Here is a 26853-nt window from a genome sequence, read left to right on the forward strand (position 1 = left end):
ATATCTTAATTGTATTCTTTAGGGAGTAACCTTCGTTTTAGAAATTAATAAACTTTTACTTTAGAATAGTTATAGATGTATGGAAAAGTTGAAAAGATAGTACAAAGAGTTCACATATACCCCACACTCAGTTTCTGTTATTATTCACATCTTACATCAGTTTGGCACATTTTTTACAATTAATGAGCCGATAATTATACATTATTATTAGTGAACATGCATAATCATTCAGATTTCCTTAGTTCTTTTACTTTTGTCTATTATCTCTCTGACGATCCCATCTATGATATTACATGTATGCACTACACTTTTAAAAATATGCATAAATCCATTTATTTCCCAGCAAAGTTTAACTTAATTGGCAGCTTTCTATTTGTGTAAGATGAGACCATTAACACACTCTGATTCCCCTTTGTTTTTCCATCTCAACTTCTTGGCTCGTTGTATGTGAATTTTGGTTCCAACTCTTTTTTTAGGACAATGAGTTTATGATCTGGGCAGGGACCTTCGGTGAGAAATGGCAGTTCTTCTTGGTCTTCCTATGCTGAGGATGTGAGAGAAAACTACAGGTCTACACCATGTTTTGACTATACCATTTGAAAAGTTTAGAAATTTGTGTTCTAACATTGCAACATGTGATGCAAAAAAAAAAAAAAAAAAAAAAATCACACTACCGTCACCCTAAAACAATGACAAGGGAAATTAGCTATGGGTGACAATAACTTGTCTTACCAATCTCAGCAGATCTCTCCTTCCAATTGTCTCTTCTGAGGAGCATAAAGACAGAATCATCACGCGATGCAGTAAATAACCCCCACAGAGTTTAATTGTTTTTAAATTGCAATTATAACTAATTAAATGCTAAGATGTGAACAGCTGCACAAGAATATTTAACAGATTTCTTGGCATCATCCCCACTTTTAATATTACTTTTAAAAGGCTAGCTATGGAAATAAGTAGTGAGTGGCTATTTTATGCTTTTCACATCAGAAACTGATAAAACAACCTGAAAATTGGAAAGGAAAGATTCTGTGGTTTTTCTAAGTCTCTCAAGCCAGTGGACAGCCACAGCACTCAGCGTAATTGGGTAAGTGTGGTCAGCAAGTCCTGAGAGATGAGATGAGATCAGTTCAAACTGCATGATAAGGGAGGTCTTTGTGGTGGATTCTTTCATCTAACATACATATATTAAGCTTTGACTGTGTACTCATCACTGTGTTAGAACTGGGGTCCCAGAGCGAAATAAATGATGACTTCTGCCTCAGAGGAGCTTGTAGTATGATGGCAGAGATAGTCTGGTTCATCAGTGGCTTCAGCTTAATGCAGAGGATGGCAAACTATGGCCTGAAGCCAGCCTGCCAGTTTCTGTATGGCCTACGAGCTCAGAATGATTTGTATGAAGAAGAAAGAAAACAAGAATGGGGGTGGGGTCTTTGGGCACTGACTTTTTTGGCATTTCTGTCCAAAGTGGAGCCTTTATCTGGCCCTTTAGTTGAAAGACTAGTTTTTTGTTTGTTTGTTTGTTTGTTTTTGTTTGTTTGTTTGTTTTCAAGACAGAGTCTCCCCCTGTCACCCAGGTTGGAGTGCAGTGGCGTGATCTTGGCTCACTGCACTTTCCACCTCCCAGGTTCAAGCAATTCTCCTGCCTTAGCCTCCCAAATAGCTGGGATTACAGGCACCTGCCACCACGCCTGGCTAATTTTTGTATTTTTAGTACAGACGAGGTTTCACCATGTTGGCCCTACTGGTTTTGAACTCCTGGGCTCAAGCGATCTGCCCGCCTCGGCCTCCCAAAGTGCTGGGGTTACAAGCATGAGCCATGGCGCCCAGCCAAGACTAGTAGTATTTTATAAGTAAGAATCACAGCATACTCGTAAGGCTAGGACAGCAAAACCTTACTAGGGAAATCAGAGAAGTCACCCCCAGAAGAGGAGATACTATAGGAACAAACATTTAATGGCTTTTCCACTTGATGTGCCTTCAAATACACCAACTTTCACATCTTCCACCCCTGATTTGTATTGAATTTGTTCTTTCCACTGTTCCCTATGAAACGTGGTGTCAACTGCTCTACTTGTCACTGCCCATTGATTGTGTTCCTTACTGTGAAATCTACGGATGGGGCTTCAGAGGTCCTGAGAACCCCCTAAACTGAGAGTGTACAGATGCATATGTGCATTTTTTCTGGGAAGAGGGGTTCATAGCCTCCGTCAGATTCTTTAAGTGGTCCGTCATTTGAAAATGTTGAGAAATGCAGTTTTAAATTAGGCTTCTTGGAATTAAAATCAGTACCACTGATGGTGGGTTCTGACTAGAGCAGATTCAAGCAGAGGGATTATGAGTTTCTTTCTGTTAGTCCAGCTCAAGTTTCCAATAGCTTCATCCATTCACAGCATATTTAGAGAGAAACCCTTCTCAAACTACTGGATTGTGTGCTTGGACGATACATGCAGTTGCGCTCTTGAGGGGACCTGGGTTATTAGAGGATATTTGCCTGGATGCTCAAGAGAGCAGAGTCTGAGAAAAAGATTGAGATGCTAACAATTTACTTGGAAGACACAAGCCCAGGGGGTGAGAGTGAGGGAAAACAGAAGTGAGACAGGGGAATATACAATGAGCACACTGGGATGCTTTATTGTGCTGACTGATGCCTTCCGGCAAGCCTGAAGAACCACATCTGTCTCTTCCGCAACTAATGCAGGAGGGTCACAAGGAAGGGCCACATGTTGAAACAGCCCATAGAAGAGAGAAAGAGGGGTGGATGGATCTGCCAGCCTCCCTCCTTTCTCCCTTTTAACATCAGCAAATTTTGTCCCATGAGCAGCTAATACTACTTCACTTGAAGCTGGCATCCTCCACCCCTCAGAGACTTCTCAGGAAGCTCCGTGGTGTGGTGTTCTGGTCAATGCAAAACAGAGTGGTGACCCAGTGAAAGGAGGGTGCCAATCAAAAGAAAGAAAAATAAAAGCAATGCTTTAAGGAATCTGGGAAGGTGCACAAGGTTTGTTCCTCGTAGCAGGGGAGGCAGCAGACCTCTGAAGAAACAACAGGCAACAGGTGGGAGAAAGGAACTTCTGGGCAGAGGAAACATGTGACCGGAGGTGAAAACTGGAGAAGATAAGGTGTGCAAACTAGGGCAGGGAAGAAGACAGTTCTGCTGAGATAGCGTATTCATGCTTCCATTTGCATGTCCATCTGATATTCATTAAGCCTCTATTCTGTGCCGATGTCAATATGAGTGAACAAAAACAGAAATGGTCCTACCCTTGCAGAGCTTACAGTGCAAGAGACAGATATTAATCATGTAATTATACAAGCACGTGCAAAATTGCAATGACATGGCGTGCTCATGGGAGAATGAAGAGTGGACTGTTCTGTGAACCTTTATTAGGTGGAGTTAATCATGGTGAGAGAGGCCAGGCTCTTCAGGCTGAGTGGTACATGCACTGAGATTGAAAGGAAGACTAAGAGTTAATAGCAAGTGAAAGGGAGGAAGGGGCACTGTAGGGGGGGATGACATATCCAGAGGCTCTGCGGAAGGATGGAGCATGGCAAATATGAACCTCAGAAAGAAGACCGTGTGGTCAGAGCCAACAGAGGATGAGGGAGAATGGCAGGATGGGAGGTAGGCAGCAGGGCTGGGCCACGCCAGGCTGTGTGAAAGGAGTTTGCATTTGTCTGAGGAGCAGTGGGAGCCTTTGGATGCATTTATGTAGATAAGTATTATAATCAGGTTAGGGGTCATTTGGGAAGGCCCAGTAAAGAGAACCCCTAGATATTAAAGACCCTCTCAGTTTAGACAGTCTTGGCCAAATTATGGCTATTGGGGGCCACTCCTCGGAGACCCCAAATATTAACAACCCCAAGGATGTGTGAAGGAAAAGCAACTCCAGGAAAATTCCGATAGTAACAAACAATAGGCATTGGAGACTTTAGGGCTGGTAGCTGTGGAATTAGAAGACCCTTGTGCTTACCTGCCGGAACATATTTCAAACACTGTAGAATCTTCTATAAATTATTATTATTTTTTGTTTCTTCACAACACTGTCAGGTAGGGCACAAGAAACTCGAGGTGCACACATGGAAAGTTCTAGAATTGAATCACGAATACGAGCGCCCTCCTGAGGCCTCATCCCTCCAGTGGGATTGCTGGGGATGGTCAGGTGAAGGGCTCCTCCCACACGGTCTGAGACTCCAGGGCGGAGAAGCACAACCTCAGCTTCTCAGCGGTTCCCAGAGCATTGACTCAGATTCTCTTTGAGCCTTGCTTTGCCCAAGGCCCTGATGCTTACTCTGCTTCCGGGGGGCTTTGGGGTAGTTGTGTGGCCCCAAACTCTATATGTTCAAAAGAAAACAAAAACAAAACAAAAAACGAAGCAGAAACCCATGGTGAAGCAATTTGAGGAGGAAGAGCTATTATCAATCCAACTACTAATTTACCTTTAACTTGTGATAAAGAGGGTAACCCAAGTCATTAATCCAGAGGAGGGTATCTCTGAAGGACAGGCTTTTCTGCCTCTTGAAAAGCTTTGAGAGGAATTTAAATGAATTCTTATCTGATAGGGATTTATTTGTGTATTGTGACTACCTCCAGTCAGATCATACTGTGTGATGCTTTGTTTGAGGGTTTGTTTGTTTGTGTGTGTGTTTTTTTTTTTTTTTTTTTTTGAGACAGGGCCTTGCTCTGTCACACAGGCTGGAGTGCAGTGGCACAGTCTCAGTTCACTGCAGCCTCTACCTTCCAGGTTCAAGTGATTCTCCCCCTGCAGCCTCCGGAGTAGCTGGGATTACAGACGAGCGCAACCACGCCCGGCCAATTTTTGTATTTTTAGTAGAGACGGGGTTTCACCATGTTGGCCAGGCTGGTCTTGAACTCCTGACCACAGGTGATCCACTCATCTTGGCCTCCCAAAGTGCTGGGATTATAGGTGTGAGCCACCGTGCCCAGCCTTGTGTGATGCTTTGGTGTGACTATAAGAAGCTTCAAGATTGAGTAGGGCAGGCTTGGCTGATTGGCTGATTGCAAATTTATGCACATGGGCCTGTGTGTGTGTGTGTGTGGTGTTTTGAGTGTGTTTGTGTGTGTGTGTGTGTATAGTCATGTGTTCTGAGCTATGGGTAGTTTCCATTCTTCTTCTGTTTTCAGGATATTTCAAGATGGCTGAAGGAACAAATTTCTCTTGACCCATTTGCCTGTCGATTCAGTACACAGTCAGGCAAAGGAAATATCTCTGTGCAATATTCCAGTGCCTCCTGTTCTACAGAATGCCCTGCATTTTCCTTTCTGAATTTAGCAGCTGCATGTGAAAATTGATTTAACATGTCAAATTTTGGATATTTCTTCTAAAAGCTTTTAGGTGAACCGTTGCTTAGTAATTCTAAACTGTGTTACATCTTCCCAGGAAAAAGAAATGCAGAACTTCACAGTTGGATTTGGACAAATTGGAGGCTTTTAGGAAAGTCATAAAAGTGATTAAGGGCTGGAGGGAGTGACTGAAAAGAGATTAAAGGAGTGAAATTCGGATCTTTGCCAAACTACAGATGTTGGGGGAGCAGAGGGCAAAACACTTAGAAGATGATAAAATGTTGGGGAAGGAAGAGGGGCTGTTTCAAGGCTCTTAACCTCTTTTTGGCTCATGGACCTTTTGCAAATTCATAATAGCTCTGAACCATCACCTTAGAGGGATGTCCAGGCTCAAACATTTTTGGCCTGTCTCTTTTCTCACTCTAGTTTCCAGACATGTGGTGTTATCCTGTAAGTCAGAAATGGCCAGCCCTTTTGCTTTTTCAGTAGAAGTTAGAAATATAGACTTTAGTGTGAATTTTTCCATTTAAAAAACTGTGCTGGCCAAATTAAACCCCTCCCTGTGCCCTCTAGATTGCCAGTTTGCCTCCTCTTGTTTAGGGCAGTGCTGAAGAAGGCTGGATGCAATGGCTCACAGGTGTGACAAGAGCACTTGGCTGACTGCAAAGAGTAGGATTATGGAACAGTGGACGAACAAGTGTTTTACAGACTTCTAATGCCTGCAGTCTTATTGAGCAAACAGTAGCTGCAACACTGAATCAAATACATATCTGGAAATGATGCTAAGTGCTGTGAAGAGGTGGCGAGTGCTGTGTACGAGGGAGAGTACCCAGGGAACTAACCGAAGCAAAAGGGGGCATGGAAAGACCTCTAAGAAAGCAGCTAACCTGAAATCTGAAGGATACATTGACAAGGGGTGCAGGGAGGAAGAACATTCCAGGCATTTGGAGTTACGCAAGAATGACCAGAGGTCTATTAGGTTGATGAAAAAGTAATTGCAGTTTTCACCATTAAAAGTAATGGCAAAACTGCAATTACTTTTGCACCAACCTAATAGAAAGAACTTGAACATTTATGTGTCTTCACATGTTATTTTCTTCATTTACAGGTAAAAACAGAGCCCAAACCAAGAAACTAAGCTCTCTAGAAAGATTTCCAAGAGTTAATTTTGTGTGTGATTTTGTATGCTATTTTTCTTTCATTCATAGTTTATTGAGCATAAATTAGTCTCCTCCTGTACTCAAATCCTACACACACACACATGCACACCCCTATGTCCTGTCTGCATAGTAATTGCTGTCCCTATTCATCTTAGCTGATTTTTCCAACATTCAACTTACATTTTTAAAATAACTACTGAATGCAAATCGCCTGTAAAAGGTACAAAGGAAGTACCTGCCTTTGAGGAATTTATATTCCAAGCAGCCAGGGAAGACGTCTGCACAAGAAACAAGAATGTATCACATGCATCATGAAGCCAACACACAAAACCAAAAGTGAGTGTCAAGCACTGCAGGCTTTAGTCAATGGCTATGGAATTGGACAAGTGGGAATGTAGCTCAGAAACCAGCTTCCTGGTTGCTAAGAACTGGGAACTTACAGACATAGGGCATCTTTAATGAAGGGGCTGGGCGTTAAGGACAATGGGAGGCATATTCATGCTTTTGCTTGGAAAGGGATAAAGATTTTCGAGGAATCAGAGTTTCCTTTATTTTATCCTTTCTTGGTCTCATGCAGTCATTGTCATGGTAATTGTCAACTGTCTTGGCACTGGTGGGAGTGTCATTCGGTATGGAAATTGGATTGTAATGAAGCTAGAGGTTCTTCAGCGGTTGAGTAAGCTGCCTAAGAAGGAACTTCTGACCACAGACATCCTGTTTCCTAAAAATAAGCAGGGTTAAAGCTCAGTAGGAATTTAGCTATGTTGCATAAACATTGCATTGGGCAACAAAAGTGGGGTAGGGGTCCAGCTAAGTCACCTGGGCATTGCAGTGGGTATTTCTATATTCTGCCATGAGGCTTATGGCAAGTGCTCTAAGGAAGCACTAAGTCCCCTAGTGGAGCAGTAAGTACCCTAAGGAAGGAGAAAACAAGAATCCCTAATCTGTCAAGCATGCTGTTAAATTTTAAAAGGAGGAATCCAGTGTGGTTGATAAAAGCTGAACAGGGTCTTATAGGTGAGTTGTTTTGAGCTGGGCTTTTCTGTGTAAGATATTAACAAGGAACATGGGGGTGCTTCTTGAATTAATGAATAAATCCCAGGCAGAGTTCTCTAAGACTTGGAGGCTCTATTTAAAGACAGTTAGTAATCTGTTTTGACCAGGGCTTGGACCAAATGGAGGACGGCAGTGGAAAATAAGCTTGGGAGAGGGATTTGGGACCCATTCTAGTGGACCTGGGTGCTTGGTTATAAATAGATTGGATTTTATTTGGTTCAATGCCACTGAAAGCTTGTGGACAGTGTCGTGGGATGGTCAGGATCTGTTTAAGGCAGGCATGTGGTATGATCAGTAAAGGAAACTGGGAGAACAGTTAAGAAGAAGGCTTGGCCGGGTGCGGTGGCTCATGCCTGTAATCTCATCACTTTGGGAGGCCAAGGCGGGCGAATCACGAGGTCAGGAGATTGAGACCATTCTGGCCAACATGATGAAACACTGTCTCTACTAAAATACAAAAAATTAGCCAGGCATGGTGGTGCGTTCCTGTAGCCCCAGCTACTCGGGAGGCTGAGGCAGGGGAATCACTTGAACCCGGGAGGCGGAGATTGCAGTGAGCCGAGATTGTGCCACTGCACTCCAGCCTGGCAACAGAGTGAGATTCTGTCTCAAAAAAAAAAAAAAAGAAGTCTTGACCTGGTCGAAGACAGGTGATCCAAGCTGGGGCCAGGGTGATCATGATGGCAGGCATGGAAAAGAGAGGACAGACGTGATAACTTTTGCTGGGCACTGCTGATTCACTTGTCCTTCATTACTGTGGATTATGGAATTTATTGGCATTGGGGAGCAACAAGGTGAGAGCCCTTGAAGATGACTCAAGAATTCAGCCTGGCTCCTGACTAGGAGGATGGTGATTCTAATAATGAAGAGAATGGGGAAGAAGATGGAGTTTTGTGGTAAAGATGATGTCTTCTCATTTTGAATATTATAGTGGATTTGTATTTCCCCCATCCCCCCACCCCCCAAAAAAATCCAAGTTCCAACTCCTAGTACCTTTGCAGATGTAATTAAGAATCTCAGGATGAGCTCATCCTGGATTGAATGTGGACCCTAGGTCCAATGACTGGTATCCTTATAAGAGAAAGGAAGGGACACACAGACACAAAGGGAAGGGCATGTGAAGAAAAGGCAGAGATTGGAGTTATGTAGCCAAAGCATGGCAATGATTGCTAGAACTACCAGAAACTAGGAGGAGAGAGGGCTGGAGCACACCTTCCTCAGAGCCTCCAGAATGAACCAACCCTGCCAGCACCTTTGACTATGGCCTTCCGGCCCTTCTGAAATGTGAGAATCGATTTATGTTGTTTTAAGCCACCAATTTTTTTGTAGTTTGTTATAACAGACCTAGGAAACTAATTCAGATTATGTTCAGATGTAAACATAGAGCACAAGAATTTACCAACCAGCTCCATCCTAAACTTTGTTCTTTTATGTGATCCGCTGAAAAGATAGATATTCATTGAGAAGATCCTGTTGCTGTTGTTAGCAACATTTGGTATGGGGATGGGGTGGGGTGGGGTGGGGAGAGTGGCGGAGTGGTGTTATTGAAAAATGTGGCAGGTACAGTAGATTTGCTTCCCTACAGGAAAAACTATTTCAAAAGCAAGAAGCAATCAGTAATTGAGCATTCACTGAGTTTCTATTTTGTGTCCAATGCTATATGCTAGGGACTGAAAGAGATACAAGATAATATGATTCCATATGGACTCCGGAAATACTCACAATCCAATAATTGAAACAAAACCATTTAGCAAAGCTAATACATAACCAATTGGTAAGGGAAGTAAGGAATATTGAACTGCATATGGAAGCTTTCTTTTTTATTAATTGGATACTTGAATTTTTTAAAAAAATTTACCACTCAGTGTCAAGGGTATGTTCCTTGATCCCTTAAAGTAAAATTACCTCTTGGCTTGAGGCATGATGCATGCTGAATTACCACAAGAGCCCTGGAACTTGCAGGCTGAGAAATCATCCTTTTGCTTCTCACTTCCTTGCTAGGAAAATGCTCTGCAGCCCGCAGAATGAGCAGCAGGCAGAAGCACAATCACCCTCTGGTCATGGGAACTGAAAGCATTCATGGACTGTCTTATGTAAATGGTTTGACAAGTTCTCTATTCACCTGGCTAATTGCATCAGGCCCTCTCCTTTTCCTTCCACTGCTGAAACTTGGCAGGTGCAAGTGTCAGTATTGCCCTGCGGCTGGAATGTGCCCTGGACAAGAACTCCCAGCCCGTCACTGCAGCCTGGAGAGAACCAAGGGCCTTGTTTGCTGCCCCAGGGAGTGCTGCAGGGCATTACTTCTAATAGCAAAGGAAATTTCATATTCATTTGTGGATACTTCTGGGCAAAGCTGAGCTCAGCTTGTATTAGCTTTGTCTGGAGGCTGGTGAGCAAGACCAGGGAGTCTAATGGATCTGGAACGTGAGGACAGGCTAAGTGATCCCTTGTTCTACCACTGTCACTTGTGACTTGCCTCCCAACAGTCCATTTTATTTTGTTCCCCCTCTGAATACACTGCAATCCCCTTTGAGCCATAGGATTGGGAGTCAGGCCTAATGCCCACCTATGCTATAGGTCAAACATTGTCTGTGGAGGCTGTAGAAATTAAACTATGGTGTTCATGGCTCCCAGCACTAAAAAAGGACATCAATCACTTCTCCTGTGTGAACTCTTCCAGTGAAGGAAAAAGTGATTACTTACGAATCAAGCCTTGAGGCAACTGGAAGTCTTTTTGTTGCTGATAATCTCTTACTCTGGACTTGCTTCTGTAATGTGCAAGGATTTTTACCCTTACTCTTCCTTTTCTTTTCAGAAAGAGAGGAAATTGTGATTGGTTAAGGCATCTGAGCCAGCCCTGGGTGTCAAGGTAAGAGAAATGAGGACATGATTTCTGGAAACAGCATCCCAAAGATGCCGTTTGCAGTGGAACCTCTAGTCAGCACGGAGCATTTGAGAAGGGTGCGGAATGGTCTCATGCTATGGAGATCAGAGGGCATGGGGAAGGCAGTGGTCTCCTGTTTCAGAGTCGGGATCTTCAGGATGTTTATGAGGTGTTCTTGTTTGTCACTTTCTTTGGATTTAGAGATTACCCTGCTTGGGGATAAGGGAATGAATGACAGTGAGGTCCTTGAGTAGGACACAGAGTGTCCCTGTGAGCTTTCCAGACTTTTCCCTGGGAATCCTGGCAATCCTGGAGAGGAAAGAGTAAGGGAAGGTGTCTTAGCTCAGGCTTCCACAACAAAGCACCACAGATGATGTGGCTTAAACCAGAGAAATTTATTTTCTCACACTTCTGGAGGCAGGAAGTTCAAAATCAAGGGTCAGCAAGGTTGGGTCTTTCTGAGGCCTGTCTCCATAGCCTGTGGATGGTCTTCTCCCTGTGTCTTCATATTTTCTTCCATCTGTATGTCCGTGTCCCGATTTCTTTATAAGGTCACCAGTCACCTATTGGATTGGATTAGGGCCTACCCATATGACCTCATTTTAAATTAATTACTTCTTAAGACTCTCCAGATACAGTCACATTCTGAGATACTAGGGATTAGGACCTCAACATATGAATCTGGTGTGGTTGGGTCGGGGTATACAATTCAGCCCACAACAGAAGGGAATTGTCATTCTACAAATTCAAGTTCAATTTCATAACTGATAAACCTTGATTGTCTTATTGGGGTTCTTACCTTTGAGAATTGGATTCAGACCAATGGGACTATTTTAGGGGAAGTGGGGCTGTGGCTGTACATCAGAAAGGCCTGAATTAACTTAATTACACTTGGAGGTTAGGAATGGTATTCACAGTTAAAAGTTTAGCCCTCAAATTTTGCGTCTCATCTATCCAGAATGTATATTACTGATGTCCTGAGATGGGGTAAGTAATTACTTGGGACAGAGAGCTGAGTGCCTTTTTCATTCGGAGAGCTCCTGATTAGGCTAACTTGAGATCCTTTGTATTAGCATCCTAGTTTCAGCCTGTCGGGGGCTGGCTTCTGCAGCCTATGGGAATGTCTCCTGTTTTAGAGGCAAAGGACTACTTACTTATATACTAAAAAGGACAATCTTAACAGTATTCATTTTGTCTCAAAAAAAAAAAACCTATTGCTCTAGAAGTCAGTCTTTAAAAACACACAGGAGGAACTCAAGACTTAATTCTCTATAATTTTCTACAAGAGCTTTTATTGTTTAAATGACATGTTCCCAACTAACTGAACACAAAAGTAGTGAATGAACTTCAGCTCAGCCAAGTGCTAACAATCTGCGATGACAGCAGATCCTCCCAGCTGAGATGTTTATGCTGAACAAAGTGGCCTGAATCCTTTATGGCTATTGATTTTGCTTGCAATTCCCTTGCCAGTGTGCAAAAATGGTTGTTTTTTATCGACTTCCTCTGGACATCTTTTGATGACTCACACTGTGCCAGTTTTGTGAACTCAGGTGTACATTGACATGCCCGCTTCATGCCATCTGCTTTTCTATACACGTTGAAGGTGAAGACCAGCAGTGGAGCCTCTCTCCTTTTCTTTCAACTATTAGATTCTCTTGCTGAGAGCTGTGTTCTTCTGAGGACCCATGTTTGCACACGGAAGGCTGGTTACCTTGTTTATATACCCCAGAAATGAAAGACTTTTGGATGATATTTTACCTGCAGGGATAGAAACCAATGCTTCAGGTTACTGCAGTATCTGACTTCTTGACATCAGCTTTTTGACAGAAACTCATTATCACTGGGTGGGGGGTCAGGAATGACACATTCTAAGCTTTAGGCACATGGTATGAAGAGTTACACATAGCAGGGGATATTGTAGCCTCGCTTCAGCTTTAAATATGAAGAACATTAATTAAGTTTGGGGTGAGGAGATTTACTAAACCCTTAGGGAAGAAAAACTATTTAACAGACTTTTGTTTTCTTGCTGCTACTACTGATTCTGAAACTAGGATTTGTATAATTAACTGGTTTCTTGTGGAGTAGCTCTTCTACCTCTTATACATGGTTCTTAAGAATGTAGCTAATATTTTAAAAAGACTTTTCACACCATAAGTACTCTATAATTATTTGGTGAATTAACTATATAAAAATTGATTCCAGGGTAAACAAGATGTGGTATATACTTACAATGGAATATTATTCAGCCATGAAAAGGAATGATATTCTGATACATACTACCACATGAATGAAACTTGAAAACACTGTGTTAAGTAAAATAAGCCAGACACAAGAAAGGATAAATATTGTATGATTCCATTTATATGACATACCTAGAATAGTCAAACTCAAAGAGACAGAAGGTAGAATAGAGGTTACCAGGGGCTGGGGGTAGAGGAAATGGGGAATTAGCATTTAATGGGTACAAAGTTTGTGTTTGAGATGACAAAAAAGTTACGGGAATGGATAATGGTGATGGTTATACAACACTGTGAATGTACTGAATGCCACTGAATTAGACACTTTAAAAATGGTTAAAATGATGAACTTTTTATTATGCTTGTTTTACCATAATAAAAAAGTTTTAAAATATTGATTTCAATGCAGAAAGCATATTTGAGACTTATACACATACAAACATATAAAATTTAAACTTTGTATTCCTTAAACATATATTACGTAGGCTTAAAAACCTGCCTGAGGGCAGTTTTTCTATGGATTTGCTACTAATCAGCAATAGAGAAAACTTCTACTCCAGGCTGTTGCCAGGACTGTAGTCTCAGACAGTTGTAGCCCAATTCCTACCCAACTTTTTATTGGAAGAAATAATAACATTTGTGGAAAATATCTCAAAGGATATAGAGTTCATTAGTTTTTCCAGAAATTCTAACTTTTATCCCTGGATCAAGCCAGATAATCAGATTTTTATGTGTTTTTTTTCCTTGCCAGATCACTTTAGTGAGTTGTACTTTGGTGTCGTATTTCATGTTGTGGGATGCAGTAAGAAGACATTATAGGAGACCCCCTACTCTGTATACTTAGAGACATTGTTAATTAATTACTCTCCTCTTCCTCCCCAAATGTGGATAATAAAGGATCCTTTAAGAATTTACCTGAGGTAGGGAAGGTTAACACCTTGCAAGAAATTTCTCAATGACACAAAGCTAACACTCTTGAGGAGTATGTGTATGGTATTTTATATTTTGTTCAATGTGACCATAGTGTGTCTATTTTCTTCTTTGCTTTGGCTACTAGCATGCTCAGAGCCTAATTTTTGAACCACATCAAGTAATAATTTAGCACCTTACAACATACATTTCTGTGGACTTTTTCTCATGTTCTTACAGCCTCTTTTTATGTTGTCTTCTCTACATAGTATATATGTTTTGTAAATGAACCATTCTTTTTTGAAATTAGATGGCATACTAGTACTAATTAGGGTTCTTCAGAGAACCCTGACCAAGAGAGAGCATATGAGTGCGTGCATGTGTGTGTGTGTGTGTGTGTGTGTGTGTGTGTGTGTGTAGAAAGAGAGAGAGTAGGGGCAAGGGGATTTATTTTAAGGAATTTTCTCATACAATTGTGGGGCTTGGCAAGTATGAGATTCATAGGGCAGGCTACCAGGTTGGAGATCCAAGGAGGAGTTATTGTTGCAATCTTGAGTCCAAAGAGAGGCTGGAGGCAAAATTTCTTCTTGGGGGACCTCAGTCTTTTCTCTTAAAGCCTCAACTGATCAAATAAGGCTCACTCACATTATGAAAGATAATCTGCTTTATTCAAAAGCTACTGATTTAAATGCTAATCACATCTAAAAAATACCTTCTTGGCAGCCTGGACTGATGTCTGACCAAACAGCGGGCCACCATAGCCTAGCCAAGTTGATGCATAAAATTAGCTATCACATTAACCAGGTGTGGTGGTACATGCCTGAAGTCCCAACTCCTCAAGAGGCTAAGGTGGGAGGATCGCTTGAGCCCAAGAATTTGAGACTACGGTGAGCTATGATCATACCATTGTATTCTAGCCTGGGCCAGAGTGAGATCCCATCTCTTACAAAAAAAAGGTACAAATATATAATAGAATTTTCTTAAAATTGGGCATAATTTTTGTCTTTTATATTTGCTTATTTGAATGCATATAGGGAAACATTCCAATTCCCTCCCACCTCCTCATCTGGGTTCAAGACTCATGTTGTCATTATTTCATCAGCTGGTAGGGCTGTCTTCCAAACCAGGTTAAATGGCACAGAGTCTTCATTGTGGATGTGTTGAATGTGTGAATGCTATGGCCTGCCAAATACCCTGATATATGCCAGTGTTATAGAGAGTTCTGCCAGCTCTTTGGTAAACAGCCATTTTTGTGGAGGGACGTGATGAGGTGTATGATTTCACCAATTATTACCATTCTTAATTAGACAGGGCCCAGGTGTGTGTTAATAAAATGCTAGCTCACACTCTCTGTAATGTTAACGGCCCCACCTTGACTTGATTCCAGGGATTTCATGCATTTGATATTGTTCAATTGACTGTATTGCTGTTCTATTCTGAAACGTCTCCAAACATCCGGAAACCTGCCTTTTGTTAAAAAAACATTCCAGTTGTTCAAGAATGTTACTCATCGTCAGCAGTGGCTCTTACCTTATCTTTTTTATCTCTGGTATAGGCTGATTACTCTGAGTGCAAACCTTTTCACTGTTACAGAGAGAAGCCTGACAACCACATTCTCTTTCTCAAGGTAAGAATGGCAGCTGTTACAACAGCCCTCGGCTTTTCATTTGGGAGCTCTGGTTAGGTTGTTGGGAATGGACTCCTGAAAGTCCTGGGACCCCGTCTTTTTCCCATCTCCTTGGCAGTTTGCCAGGCTTCCCATCCTAAGCCCTCACTGCTCACTGTGATCCTGCGGTTTGGAAGCCTGGCTTGTGCTTAAGTTACAATTCTGGTGAACCAAAAAGGGAAGTCCCCATGCTCAGCGAATGGTTGGTAGATCAAAGACTTCTCTGCTTACCACAGAAGCTAATTTGGTCAACTGAAACAGAACTTCCTCAGAGTAATCTTCTGAGTGACGGATAGGGGGTGCATCGGGGATGTGGAGCAATGTTCAAAAGTGTCTGCATTAAGTGAAATACATTGCCGAATACACTTAGAACATGTGTGCACTAATTATTGAGCATTTGTAGTTATAGAACCTTTGCATGTTAAGCCTTAGAAAATATTTACTGATCTAAAACAGGACGAGAGTGTTACCCCGACGAAGAAGAGAGACAGCATAGATGGACGTGGGCACATTGAAAGTTATGTGTTTAATTGATGATTGCTTTTTACTTGATGCATTTTGTCTTTTGGTTTTAGGTGTGGTGCTTACTGCACAGGCTGACCAGTTTAGTGTGTCAGGCCTGACTCTGTTTTTTTGGGTGAAGACATCAAATCAGAGGTCTGGTTTTTCTGAGGGCAGGTGGCAAATGCCAAGGAATGCCTGTGTGAGGCTTCAGGGACTGGGCCTGGTTGTCTCATGGTCTTCTTCTTGGCTATCAATGCTATCAACTACCAGCCCAGAGGCCTTCTGCCTGTCAAACAGGCCTCCCACTTTGCGTCTGATGGCTGGAAGAGAGGGAGGAAACATGCAAAGGAAATTGCCTAAGATTATGAGCTGATCTGGCCAGGGCCATGTTTATGTTCCTGTTTCTTGCCTAAAGAGCAGATTGAATTATTAGCACCTGTGTTTATTAATGATAATTATATGTTTCAAGTACAAAGCAGAATTCTGTAAAATATCTACTAAGATGCCTTTCTAAATGGATAACATTTTATGACCCTAATAAGGCCCAAGACAACAAGCAGGAATTTGTATATTATCATCACTCTTTTCCCCAGGGCATATTGGGTGGTGTGGGAGCTGTAACTTCAACTTAAGAATCTGCTAGTAAGAAACCCAAAGGACATGAAGATCAGAGGAATGACGGTCTAGTCATAAGACATATGGGAACATTGGGTCATTTTCCAAAGCAAAGAAACGTAATTCATTGTTAGTAACAGTGTTAAACAGTGTCAGGATCATCATCATCATGATCACCGTGGTGATAAAATGTAACTCTATTATTAACCATCTCTATCACCACCATCACTACAGGTAACATTTGTTTGTTCTTACTGTCTACCAGGCAACACCCTAAGCATTTTGCATGCATTCTCTCACTCAATCTGCACAGCATTCCTGTAAGGAAGGGTCTATTAATATCCACCTTTTACAGTTGAGGAAACTGAGGCTTACCTAAGAGATTAGGTAAGTTGCCCAAAGTTAGACAAACTAAAAAGTGGCAGAACTGGGATGTAACCCATTGAACAGCACTGAATGGGGCCAACCCATGTGGAGTATTTACGGCTGTGCTTTACTCGATGTCCACACTCGCCCCTGCTCGCATTCCCTTTTGCCCTGACCACCACCTACTGTTGACACTCTAGCTATCCTTCTGCATGAAGGTAGCCAAAAAATTCAAGAGCATTTAAGTAGTTCAAGATCGTTAAAGCATATTTGGCCTATGGAGAACAGCAGAAAGACTTAAGAGTAAAAATCACCCGATTTTAAAAGGTGCCCGTTGTAGTCATGAACACTTTAGTGTATATTGCTGTTGTTTTCCCCTTTGTATTTACTTTTTTCACATAGTCTCTATGTACCTAAGTTTTGAACTTTAAATGTAACACAAGTCGTTTCTTGTGCTTTTGCCTATTTTAATGGCTGCTGAGTACTCTATTAAATGTGTGTGGTTAGAGAGCCTTAAGTCTACTCCACAAGAAGTTATATCCTTGACTTGCTCCTATATGATAAGTGTGGAGTTTCTGCTCACCATATATGATAGCTAATTTCTGTTTTCTGGGCAACTGGGTTGGAATTGTGGGGTGCCTGCATCCCCTCACATTTTAAATACCTTGCATGTTGAGAGGGGTCTCTGTGGGGGTGGGGCAGGAGTCCTGCTTGCCTGGAGCCCAGATTCAGCTCTGTGCCAAAACTAGCTGTAAGTTACTTTATTTTATGGCATCTTCATCTGTGAACATCTCATCAGCTCTGTAATTCCACACAGTCAGGAGTTTTCTGAACTCTCTTGATTCATAACCTGAGGAGTTTCAATAGATGCAGCAATTTTGGTTGGGCTCAGTGGAGTTACTCTGAGATGCTTTAAGCAGGGAATTTTGTGTTTCAAGATGATCAGACCTGTAAGCTGGAGAGGTGTAAGTAAGAAGGAGAGGTGTCTTACTTTTATATAATTCTTGCCATTCCCGCCTCTGCACCCTCAACAAACTTTTTCCTCCATGCTGATATACCCACAAAATAGATAGTACAAGGTATGAAATCAACAAACAGAAGAACAAACAAGTAATGCACAGACAAAGGCTACCGGGCTTGTGTAAGAACCTTTAGCATCATGGCTGTCCAGCTTGTCAAATAATTGAGTAAGATTGTTTCCATTTCAATGTGTTAGCTTTGTTTATAACAAATGAGGACTCCAGATCCTCTCATCATGTATTTCAGAGTAATTTCCCTGTAAAGTTGGGTATCAGTTCCTCCCTCATGTTACAGGTGAGGGAACACTGATTTATGGAACTTGCTATTTTTTCCCCCTGTGTCCTAGAGTGAAGTAACCTTTTGCTTAGGTCACAGTAAAATCAAAGCTTGGAATGTAATCATTCTCTTGTTTTGGGAAGGGAAGACTTTTGCTCTAACCTGTGGGGTCAACAATTGGGTCTATGAAATAAACTGACAACAGGCAGATTAACAGGAGAAAAGGTATGCAAATTTATTATATGCATGAGTGCATCATAGGAAAAAAAGTGAATATCCAAAGACATAGTCAGATTTAGGAGCTCATATATTCTCTTTGCAGGAGAGAGAGGAGGAAGGACGTAGGCAACTAAAAGAAGAGTAAATGATTTTTTGGGAAGATGAATGGGCCCTCAGAAGAATAGATCAGAGATACGGTAGTTTGTGACAGAGTTTGTGTGGGTGGGGTGTGTGTTCTAGTTTCCTTACCTGTGATAAGATTTAATCTCCTCTGGTTGATGAAACTTCTGTGGAGGGAATTGATGACAACCTAGTTTCTTTTGGAGCATCTGTCTGTCTTCAGGCAGATAAGGGGAGCTCAGAGAAAGCCTCTCTCTGCATTTGCTGTTTTTCGAATGCCTTCAGCTCAAAATAATCACACTAATACAGTGTGTTTTGGAGTGGCATATCCTGAAGTCCTTCACTTGCTTTTACCAGCAGAATAACATGAAGGCATTCGGGGCTTCCTGCATTCTTGGAGCCATATATCTGGACCATGGATATGACATGATTTGTTCCGACTGGCTCCCCTGATTCTCCCTTAGTGATGCTGATCTTGAATTTTCTGACTCATGCCATGAAGGTGTCTACCCACACTGTTGTGCAATATCCAAGACCTGTGGAATAACACTGCTTCCAAGGAAGCCAAATTCAGGCATTTCTGGCTTTGTATTCTATTGCAGACTAAAAGGAACAAACAAAATCCTGTATTCCCACAATATCCCTCTACAAGGATCTAACTTGGCACCCTACCTTGGTGCTGAAAGCTTGCCTCCATCTTCCCAAATTTGACCACTAATTGGTCTTAGCTGTTTCCAAGTGAATGTGCTGCCTCACTGGCCCTAGGTGGGTGAGATAAGAGCTTGGAAACACCTTGTGATGGTTGGTAAACCTGCTGGCAAGTGGCCTGGTTTTATGTGTGTGTGTTTGAAATACTATTGATAATAAAGCCTCATTTGTATCAGTGAGGGCTCTGCATCAGTTATCTATTGCACAACAAACCATCTCATACATAGTGGCTTAAAACAACAACTGTTTAATTTGCTCATGATTCTGTGGGTCAGCAATTTGGGCACTTTTGCTAACATTGCCATTTGGGCTCAGCTGGGTGGTTCTTCTGTTAGTTTCACCTGGGGTCACTCATACCCCTGTGCTCAGCTGGTACCTCGGAGCTAGGTGATCTAGGGGATCTCAGCTGAGATGACTCATTTCTGCCACATGGTCTCCCCCTCCAATAGGCTAGCTCAGCCTCCTTGACATGACAGAACTTTCTGGCAAGAGGACAAGAGCAAAAACTATAAACTTGAAGTCTAAACTCAGAAATTACATAGCCTCTCTTCTGCCACATTCTGTTGGTCAAAGAAAGCTATAGGACCAGCCCAGATTCAAGGGGAGGGGATTGGAAATAGACTCCACCTCTAACTTGGAGTAGCTGCAAAGAATTCATGGCCATTTTAAATTTATTGCAGGCTCTTAACTGTTATAAAAGCAATCTGAAATTACTTTAAAATTATTTTGTCATTTAAAAATCCTGGAATAGGGATGGCCTTGTCAGCCCATCTGAGAGGAGTCTGGAAAGTGGAGGTCTTCAGTAATGTACCTAAGAATATAATAAAGTTAGTAACAACACAAGCAGGCACTAATATTGTTTTTACTATATGCCCAGCACTATATGGAGTCCTTTACAGATCATAACTCATTTGGTCATTACAAAATCTTATGAATAGGTATTATTTTTATCCCTAACTTATAGGTGAGAAAACTGAGGCACCGAGAGGTTAAGCAACTTCCCTCGAAGTCATACAGCTGAGTGGTAGACCTGGGATTCCACTCCAGGAGGTCAGGCTTCAGAGTCTGCATGTTAACCCTAATGCTTCTCGAGTTAATGGAAATTACATCTTCCTGACTCTTAGCAGAATTCTGTCTTGGACTGTGTGGTTTTTCTAGAGACAGGAGGATTGGCTATTTAGAGATGGTTGCTAGGCCTTCCTGGGTACACCCAAGTGACCAAAAATGGTTCTGTCACATTATAGGAGACCCTAATTAGATGTAATAAAGACACTCATTATCCCATGGAACACAGAGTAATTCTCCTGAGCCCAGCGGTATTTCCTGGGGGTAGGGGTGGAGGTAGAGCGTTCTTATTCTTCTCTTTGGTTGGCAGGCATTTGAAGAATGAGGATATTTAATAACGCCCTCTATAACCTTTCAGATAGCCTCTTATTTTTTGGTTTCAAGTATTCAAAAAGACTTAGCCCCAAAGAAAAAAATGTTGTGTTTATTTAGCTTTTTGTTTAAGGACTATCCCAAGGAAAGGGTGGGTTGATAGTCTTTTTAATCTAGGGTTTGTTGAACTCAATTCAGTCCAATGTCCAGGTAGAACAGGTGGTTTATCTAAGAAAAATGACGAATTTTGCTGACATTTTTGAGGTCACCCTTGTAGCCACGAATAAAGTGGCTCATAGTACCAATATGAGTTACAATAAGAAGTTACTTAACGTCTCTGTGCCTCAGTTTTCTAATCTATAAATTAGGGACCCTTTCTGTTTGAGGGGCATGGAACACATTTAGGAGCCAGGACTAGACTTGCGTCTCCAGGATGGTCATATCTCACTCTCCATTTAGCTATGGAGTGGGGGAGAGACTGCCAATCTAAGGCTTAAGGGAAGTCACTCTGGCTGTCTAGCATCTTATCTCCCTTAAATCCCATCCTTGTCTCTTGACTCTACAACTGGCCTCCTTCTGACACCCTCATCGTCTTATGTGGGCTCAGGTTGGCATCAGTGTCTGTTCCATTGCTACTGAGAGTGTTTGCTACAACTTTGCACTCATGAGAACTTGCGTGTTCACCCTAATATGGACTCCAGCTAGAATGTGAGCTGGAAAATGGGCAATCTGGACACGCATGGCCCCACCCGAAAGGAGAGATCACAGGACGGGGACTAGGGAGACCCAGGCTGCAGACTGCCCCGCCCCTTCCATCATTGCTCACCTTCCCACACCAAAAACTTCTCAGGACAGCTTTCTTGCCTGTCACCCATGACATCCTAGGGATATTTTCCCCATACCAGTGGAAACCCTGTTACCTTCGTAATCTTTTCCTTCAACTAATCTTGAAGAGTTTATAATCTTCTCCTGCATTAAGTATTTTTTTTTTCTCTTGTGGATGCTCACGTTCCTCATTTCTTATTCAAACCAGCTGGGACAGTTTATCCACTGTCATAGAAATGAAAACCTGACAGGCAGGTCTCTGCAGTAGAGATCGGGCTGGTTCTCTCTCCAAACAGTGTTTTACTGTTGGCTGCTGCAGCTGAATAGCTCAGCCTGCCATTATGACAGAATGGCCCAGAGCAGACCACAGGCAGGAAGCGTCTTTTGTTTCAGGGGGCTTTGGAGCTGCTTTTCCCCTGCCATAAACTTAATTGCTTTCTGTGATGTATCTGGCAAACCTACCAGTGTCCTTTTTGCTGCCTCCTGCTTGGTCAATCAGGACTACCAAAGCCTGCAGCTTTGCTTTTTAGGAGGTTTGGTTGATTAACATGAGTTTGCCTTTGGCTTTTGCTAACATTGCCTATTTTGGGGCACTAGTGGTGCCCAGGAGAAGGATGTGAGTGTGGTATGTGTGTGGGGAGGTACAGATGAGAGACAGCTGGGTCTTCCGGGACAGTGGGGAAGCAGGCTCAGAAAGTTGTGGTTCACCACAGGGTCCTCACGTGCATGAGTAAGTCATCCTGCTTCCTGAAAGGGAGGTTTTATTCACCTTATCACCATAGAGGATGTTTCAGATGTGGCAATTCCTTTAAATCACTGCAATTTTGACTCACCCTAGGATTTCTGGGTTTAATTGCTCCCCTTTCTTTTTGGTTTTATGACCAGTGTTGCAGGAAAGACAATACTTGAAAGTCTGTGGAAGCCCCTTCTTTTTATATTTTTCTTTGCAGTGACGATGATTGCTTAACAATCATAAACATAGAAAGAGGTTTTTTTATTTTTTATTTATTTATTTATTTTTTATTTTTATTTTTATTTATTTATTTATTCATTTATTGTTATTATTATTATACTTTAGGTTTTATGGTACATGTGTGCAATGTGCAGGTTAGTTACATATGTATACATGTGCCATGCTGGTGCGCTGCACCCACTAACTCGTCATCTAGCATTAGGTATATCTCCCAATGCTATCCCTCCCCCCTCCCCCCACCCCACAACAGTCCCCGAAGTGTGATGTTCCCCTTCCTGTGTCCATGTGTTCTCATTGTTCAATTCCCACCTATGAGTGAGAATATGCGGTGTTTCGTTTTTTGTTCTTGCGATAGTTTGCTGAGAATGATGACTTCCAGTTTCATCCATGTCCCTACAAAGGACATGAACTCATCATTTTTTATGGCTGCATAGTATTCCATGGTGTATATGTGCCACATTTTCTTAATCCAGTCTATCATTGTTGGACATTTGGGTTGGTTCCAAGTCTTTGCTATTGTGAATAATGCCACAATAAACATATGTGTGCATGTGTCTTTATAGCAGCATGATTTATAGTCCTTTGGGTATATACCCAGTAATGGGATGGCTGGGTCAAATGGAATTTCTAGTTCTAGATCCCTGAGGAATCGCCACACTGACTTCCACAAGGGTTGAACTAGTTTACAGTCCCACCAACAGTGTAAAAGTGTTCCCATTTCTCCACATCCTCTCCAGCAACTGTTGTTTCCTGACTTTTTAATGATTGCCATTCTAACTGGTGTGAGATGGTATCTCATTGTGGTTTTGATTTGCATTTCTCTGATGGCCAGTGATGGTGAGCATTTTTTCATGTGTTTTTTGGCTGCATAAATGTCTTCTTTTGAGAAGTGTCTGTTCATGTCCTTTGCCCACTTTTTGATGAGGTTGTTTGTTTTTTTCTTGTAAATTTGTTGGAGTTCATTGTAGATTCTGGATATTAGCCCTTTGTCAGATGAGTAGGTTGCGAAAATTTTCTCCCATTTTGTAGGTTGCCTGTTCACTCTGATGGTAGTTTCCTTTGCTGTGCAGAAGCTCTTTAGTTTAATTAGATCCTTTGAGCCAGGTGTGGTGGCTCATGCCTGTAAACTTTGGAAGGCCTAGGCAAGTGGATCACTCGAGGTCAGGAGTTCAAGACCAGCATGGCAAACATGGCGAAACCCAATCTCTATAAGAAATACAAAAATTAGCCAGGCGCAGGGGCATTTGTCTGTAGTCTCAGCTACTCAGGAGGCTGAGGCAGGAGAGTCGCTAGAACTGGGGAGGCGGAGTTTGCAGTGAGCCAAGAGATTGCACCACTGCACTGTAGGCTGGGCAACAGAGTGAGACTCTGTCTCAAAAAAACAAAACAAAACAAAAAAAAAACACCTTTTTCAGGCTGGCTCTTGGTGAGGAAGACGAGCTGGGGATGGTGCTTTGAATGGTTAAAGGCATATTTACACATTTGCACATGCGCCTGTCAGGTTCCAGTCCACAGTAGCAGCCACTTTAGCAACGTTCTCATAATTCTCAGTGGCACCTTCTTTAAAGCTTGTTGTCAACAATCCAACCAAAGCATCACATTCCAAATTTAACCTTAAGCTGCCCTTGAAATTTCATCCTCGGGAAGTCTTTGTAGAATGGAGATGAAAACCTCTCCTGTGTCTAAATATGACAAGCCCATGCATGATTTGCCTGTTCTCACCATGGTCATTTCCATATTTAAACTGTGAATATTGAGTTCTGTCTGCTATCAGCTGTGTCTTCCCATGCCTGTTCTCTGAATGTAGGTCTTGCTAGAACAAAAAGCGTAAAGGTTGTTACTCCTGGATGGCAGATCTATGTAACCACCAGTGTGGTGCCACCAGATAGACGATGAATGAATGTGTTTGGACAATAATATAACCTGCAGCACACACTCTGATCATAGGGGCCTAGCTTCTCTTTTGCATTAAGCCTCAGGTATTCTTTGATCAAGTGTGTGGTCAAGTCTTTGTAAGTTTACTTTGGGACCTTAGCAGGATACCCAAACAGATTGTTGCCAAAATCACACGTGGTATAAGCCTATTTAGGTATTATCTAACAGAACTCTAATGGGCAACAATTATGTAGACAGTTACTTGTCATCTATTAAATCAGTGTATTTTCTATAGGTTTTTAAATAGTGCTTCATTTGTAATTAAACTGTATTTTAACATATCCCCTCAAAAACGGTAAATTAGAGTAATGCACTATGGAAATGGTAAGGAGATTCAGATTAATTAGGAAATGATTAATTCAGATTAATTAGGAAATACCCTAATTCATTCATGGACCCACTCTTGGGGGTCTAGGTGAGAGACCCAGCTGTCTCTCACCTGTCCATCTTCAACACACACATCACACTCATGTCCTTCTGGGCATCACTGATTCCCCAAAACAGGCAATGTTAGCAAAAGCCAAAGGCAAACTCATGTTAATTAACTGAACCTACTAAAAAGCAAAGCTGGCAGGCATTGGTAGTCCTGATTGACTAAACAGGAGGAAGTGTTACTCTGGAAGTCCGATTGGAGCATGACCTTGAAGGGGATAAGGTTCTCAATTGTCCAGTCTTTAAACTGGACTGCCATTTTAGAGGCTTTTACTATTCCTTGTCAACATATGTGTTTGGATTGTTTCAAAAAGACGCTGCATTAGTTGTATACAAGGGATTCCTAAAATAACCAAGGGAGTGACCTAAGAGAGACAACCAGCTAGTGTTCCCATAGGATTTCTCTCCTGAAACTAAAGTTACAAATCTCTTCTCTTCCATTTTTCACCTATCTTCAGTCAATCCCTATTATCACCAGAGGCCAGATGGATAGTTCTGGGGATTGTTTTCCTGGAGTTGTGAGCTGAAATGCAGACTTTAAATACAGGGTTTTAAGATGTTAGGGAGGAAAGCGACATTGATTTATTTGTTCTGTTCCCTGCCAGGCTGAGAAACCTGTCCCGTCAGGTAATGAACAACTGTTCTTATCCTAACTAGCAACTTCAAGAGAACGATTACTCATCCCATCATTACCACTCCCCCTGAGTCATCCAGGCTGGTGCATTTTGATTTCCACTGAATAAAAATCTCCAGGCAATGGGAGTCTAGGGCCAAGGTTTCTGTTTAGTAATATGAATTCTATAAATGTGCCTTGGACATGGAAGCTGTGGCTCCTTCTGGAAAGGTATTTCACAGTCCCAGGTCTTCAACCATGTCTCTATTTGAGAAATTGTATTGGTCACTATTGCCAAAAGTGGCCATCTTAATGGTCAGTACAGAATGATTATATGAGTGACCAGATGATACAGCTAGTCTGGTTGATCACAAGGGCAAAGATACAGCTATGAAAATGGATAGCTATTTGCCTGTACCTCTTGCTTGTAATTGCATAGTCATGTTGCATGTTAACCACTCAGTATTCATGGTGGATTTTAGTAAACGTTTTTTCAGGCCTTGTTCTTGTGACAGTGCTGAGAGGGCTTTCACACTTGACATATGCCATCATAGATGAGGACTACTGAAAGGCAGCTGGAGTCATTTCCATTTTACAAATACCATCTGTCTTCTATCACGTCACTGTTCTCTGTGCTATTCTTAGGTCCTGTTGTGCCTGATTTGGGAGACAAATGTGAGACTGGATTGTCCTGGATTAAATTTGGATGTATGGGTAGTTATAGAAATCAATATTGATGGGCATGTGTGTTCAGTTCATTTCAAGGTTTAGTTTATTTCAAAAGTCTCAATATTTATATTTATTACAGATTTAGAGACACATAGCTTTGAGTAGGAGCTGTATTTTGAAACATCATGGTTTATGGGAAAACCTGGCGTGTAGAAAATCAAAAGAAAGTACTCAAGGCAGAATGCTGAATGTAAGTTGTGGGTTAATAGAAAATCCTACCTTTTTTCTACAAATTCCCAACTAATCCTTCCTAGGTTTAAATAAAACCAACAGTCACTATTCTAACAGCTATTCTGTCACCTTTCTCTGTCTTCAGGCACTTGAAATACATCATTAAACTACACAGAATTAATCCCAGGCCCTTTAGACTTTAGACAGAGCTCCTTGGGGCAGGAACTTTATCTTCTTCATCTTGAATCCTGAGAACTAAGAAAAATAAATGTTTTATAAGCAGGCATATATGAAATAATTAGTAGCTGTGAAAATAAAACAAGTGGTGATCCTGAAGCCCTGGCAGTTTGACAGCATGTCCTGTTGGGTCAGTGTGAGATAGGACCTGGTTGCAGGTGGGAGCAGCCACTCTGGGACTCTGGGATAAGGCCTGAATGGAAAGGCAATAATGTGTGCCCGGGAGCGGATTGACTTTACCACTGCCTGCGATTCCTGTGTGAAATAGGAAGGCTCAACCCAGGCAAATGCTAAGGAAACAACACCAAGTCTTTTATTACTCTCCACAACATTTATAGCCAAGTCCTATTCCATGCCCTTCTCCTTGAGGCATTCTGACAGTCATTTTAATGATTTATTTTCTTTTTCATAATCAAAAAACAAATAAAATATTTTATTACCTTTTGGGTAGACTTGATGTCTTTCTCTTCATTTCATCACTTTCTGGGTCTGCAAAATTCCCCTTCCCTTTCAATT

At 41.8% G+C, this 26853-nt stretch overlaps 1 protein-coding gene across 24 annotated transcripts in view; it reads left to right on the top strand.

Annotated features, from left to right (window-relative positions):
• Nucleotides 1-26853, top strand: part of LYPD6B (LY6/PLAUR domain containing 6B) — a 180065-nt gene that overhangs the window by 104159 nt on the left and 49053 nt on the right. For 12 of the 24 annotated variants that reach the window (XM_054478007.1, XM_054478005.2, XM_054478008.2 and 9 more), the window contains 2 exons: nt 10337-10390; nt 15107-15178. The exons of 6 other annotated variants lie outside the window; for them this stretch is intronic. In XM_054478007.1, coding sequence (XP_054333982.1) covers nt 10337-10390; nt 15107-15178 — 126 coding nt within the window. Of the gene's footprint in view, nt 1-6620; nt 6802-10336; nt 10391-15106; nt 15179-26853 lie in introns of those variants that run through there. 6 more of the 24 variants (XM_054478015.2, XM_054478023.2, XM_054478013.1 and 3 more) reach the window with 3 other exon arrangements.

Source organism: Pongo pygmaeus, chromosome 11 (genome assembly GCF_028885625.2).
Source record: "Pongo pygmaeus isolate AG05252 chromosome 11, NHGRI_mPonPyg2-v2.0_pri, whole genome shotgun sequence".
In the NCBI taxonomy this organism is placed as follows: Eukaryota; Metazoa; Chordata; class Mammalia; order Primates; family Hominidae; genus Pongo; species Pongo pygmaeus.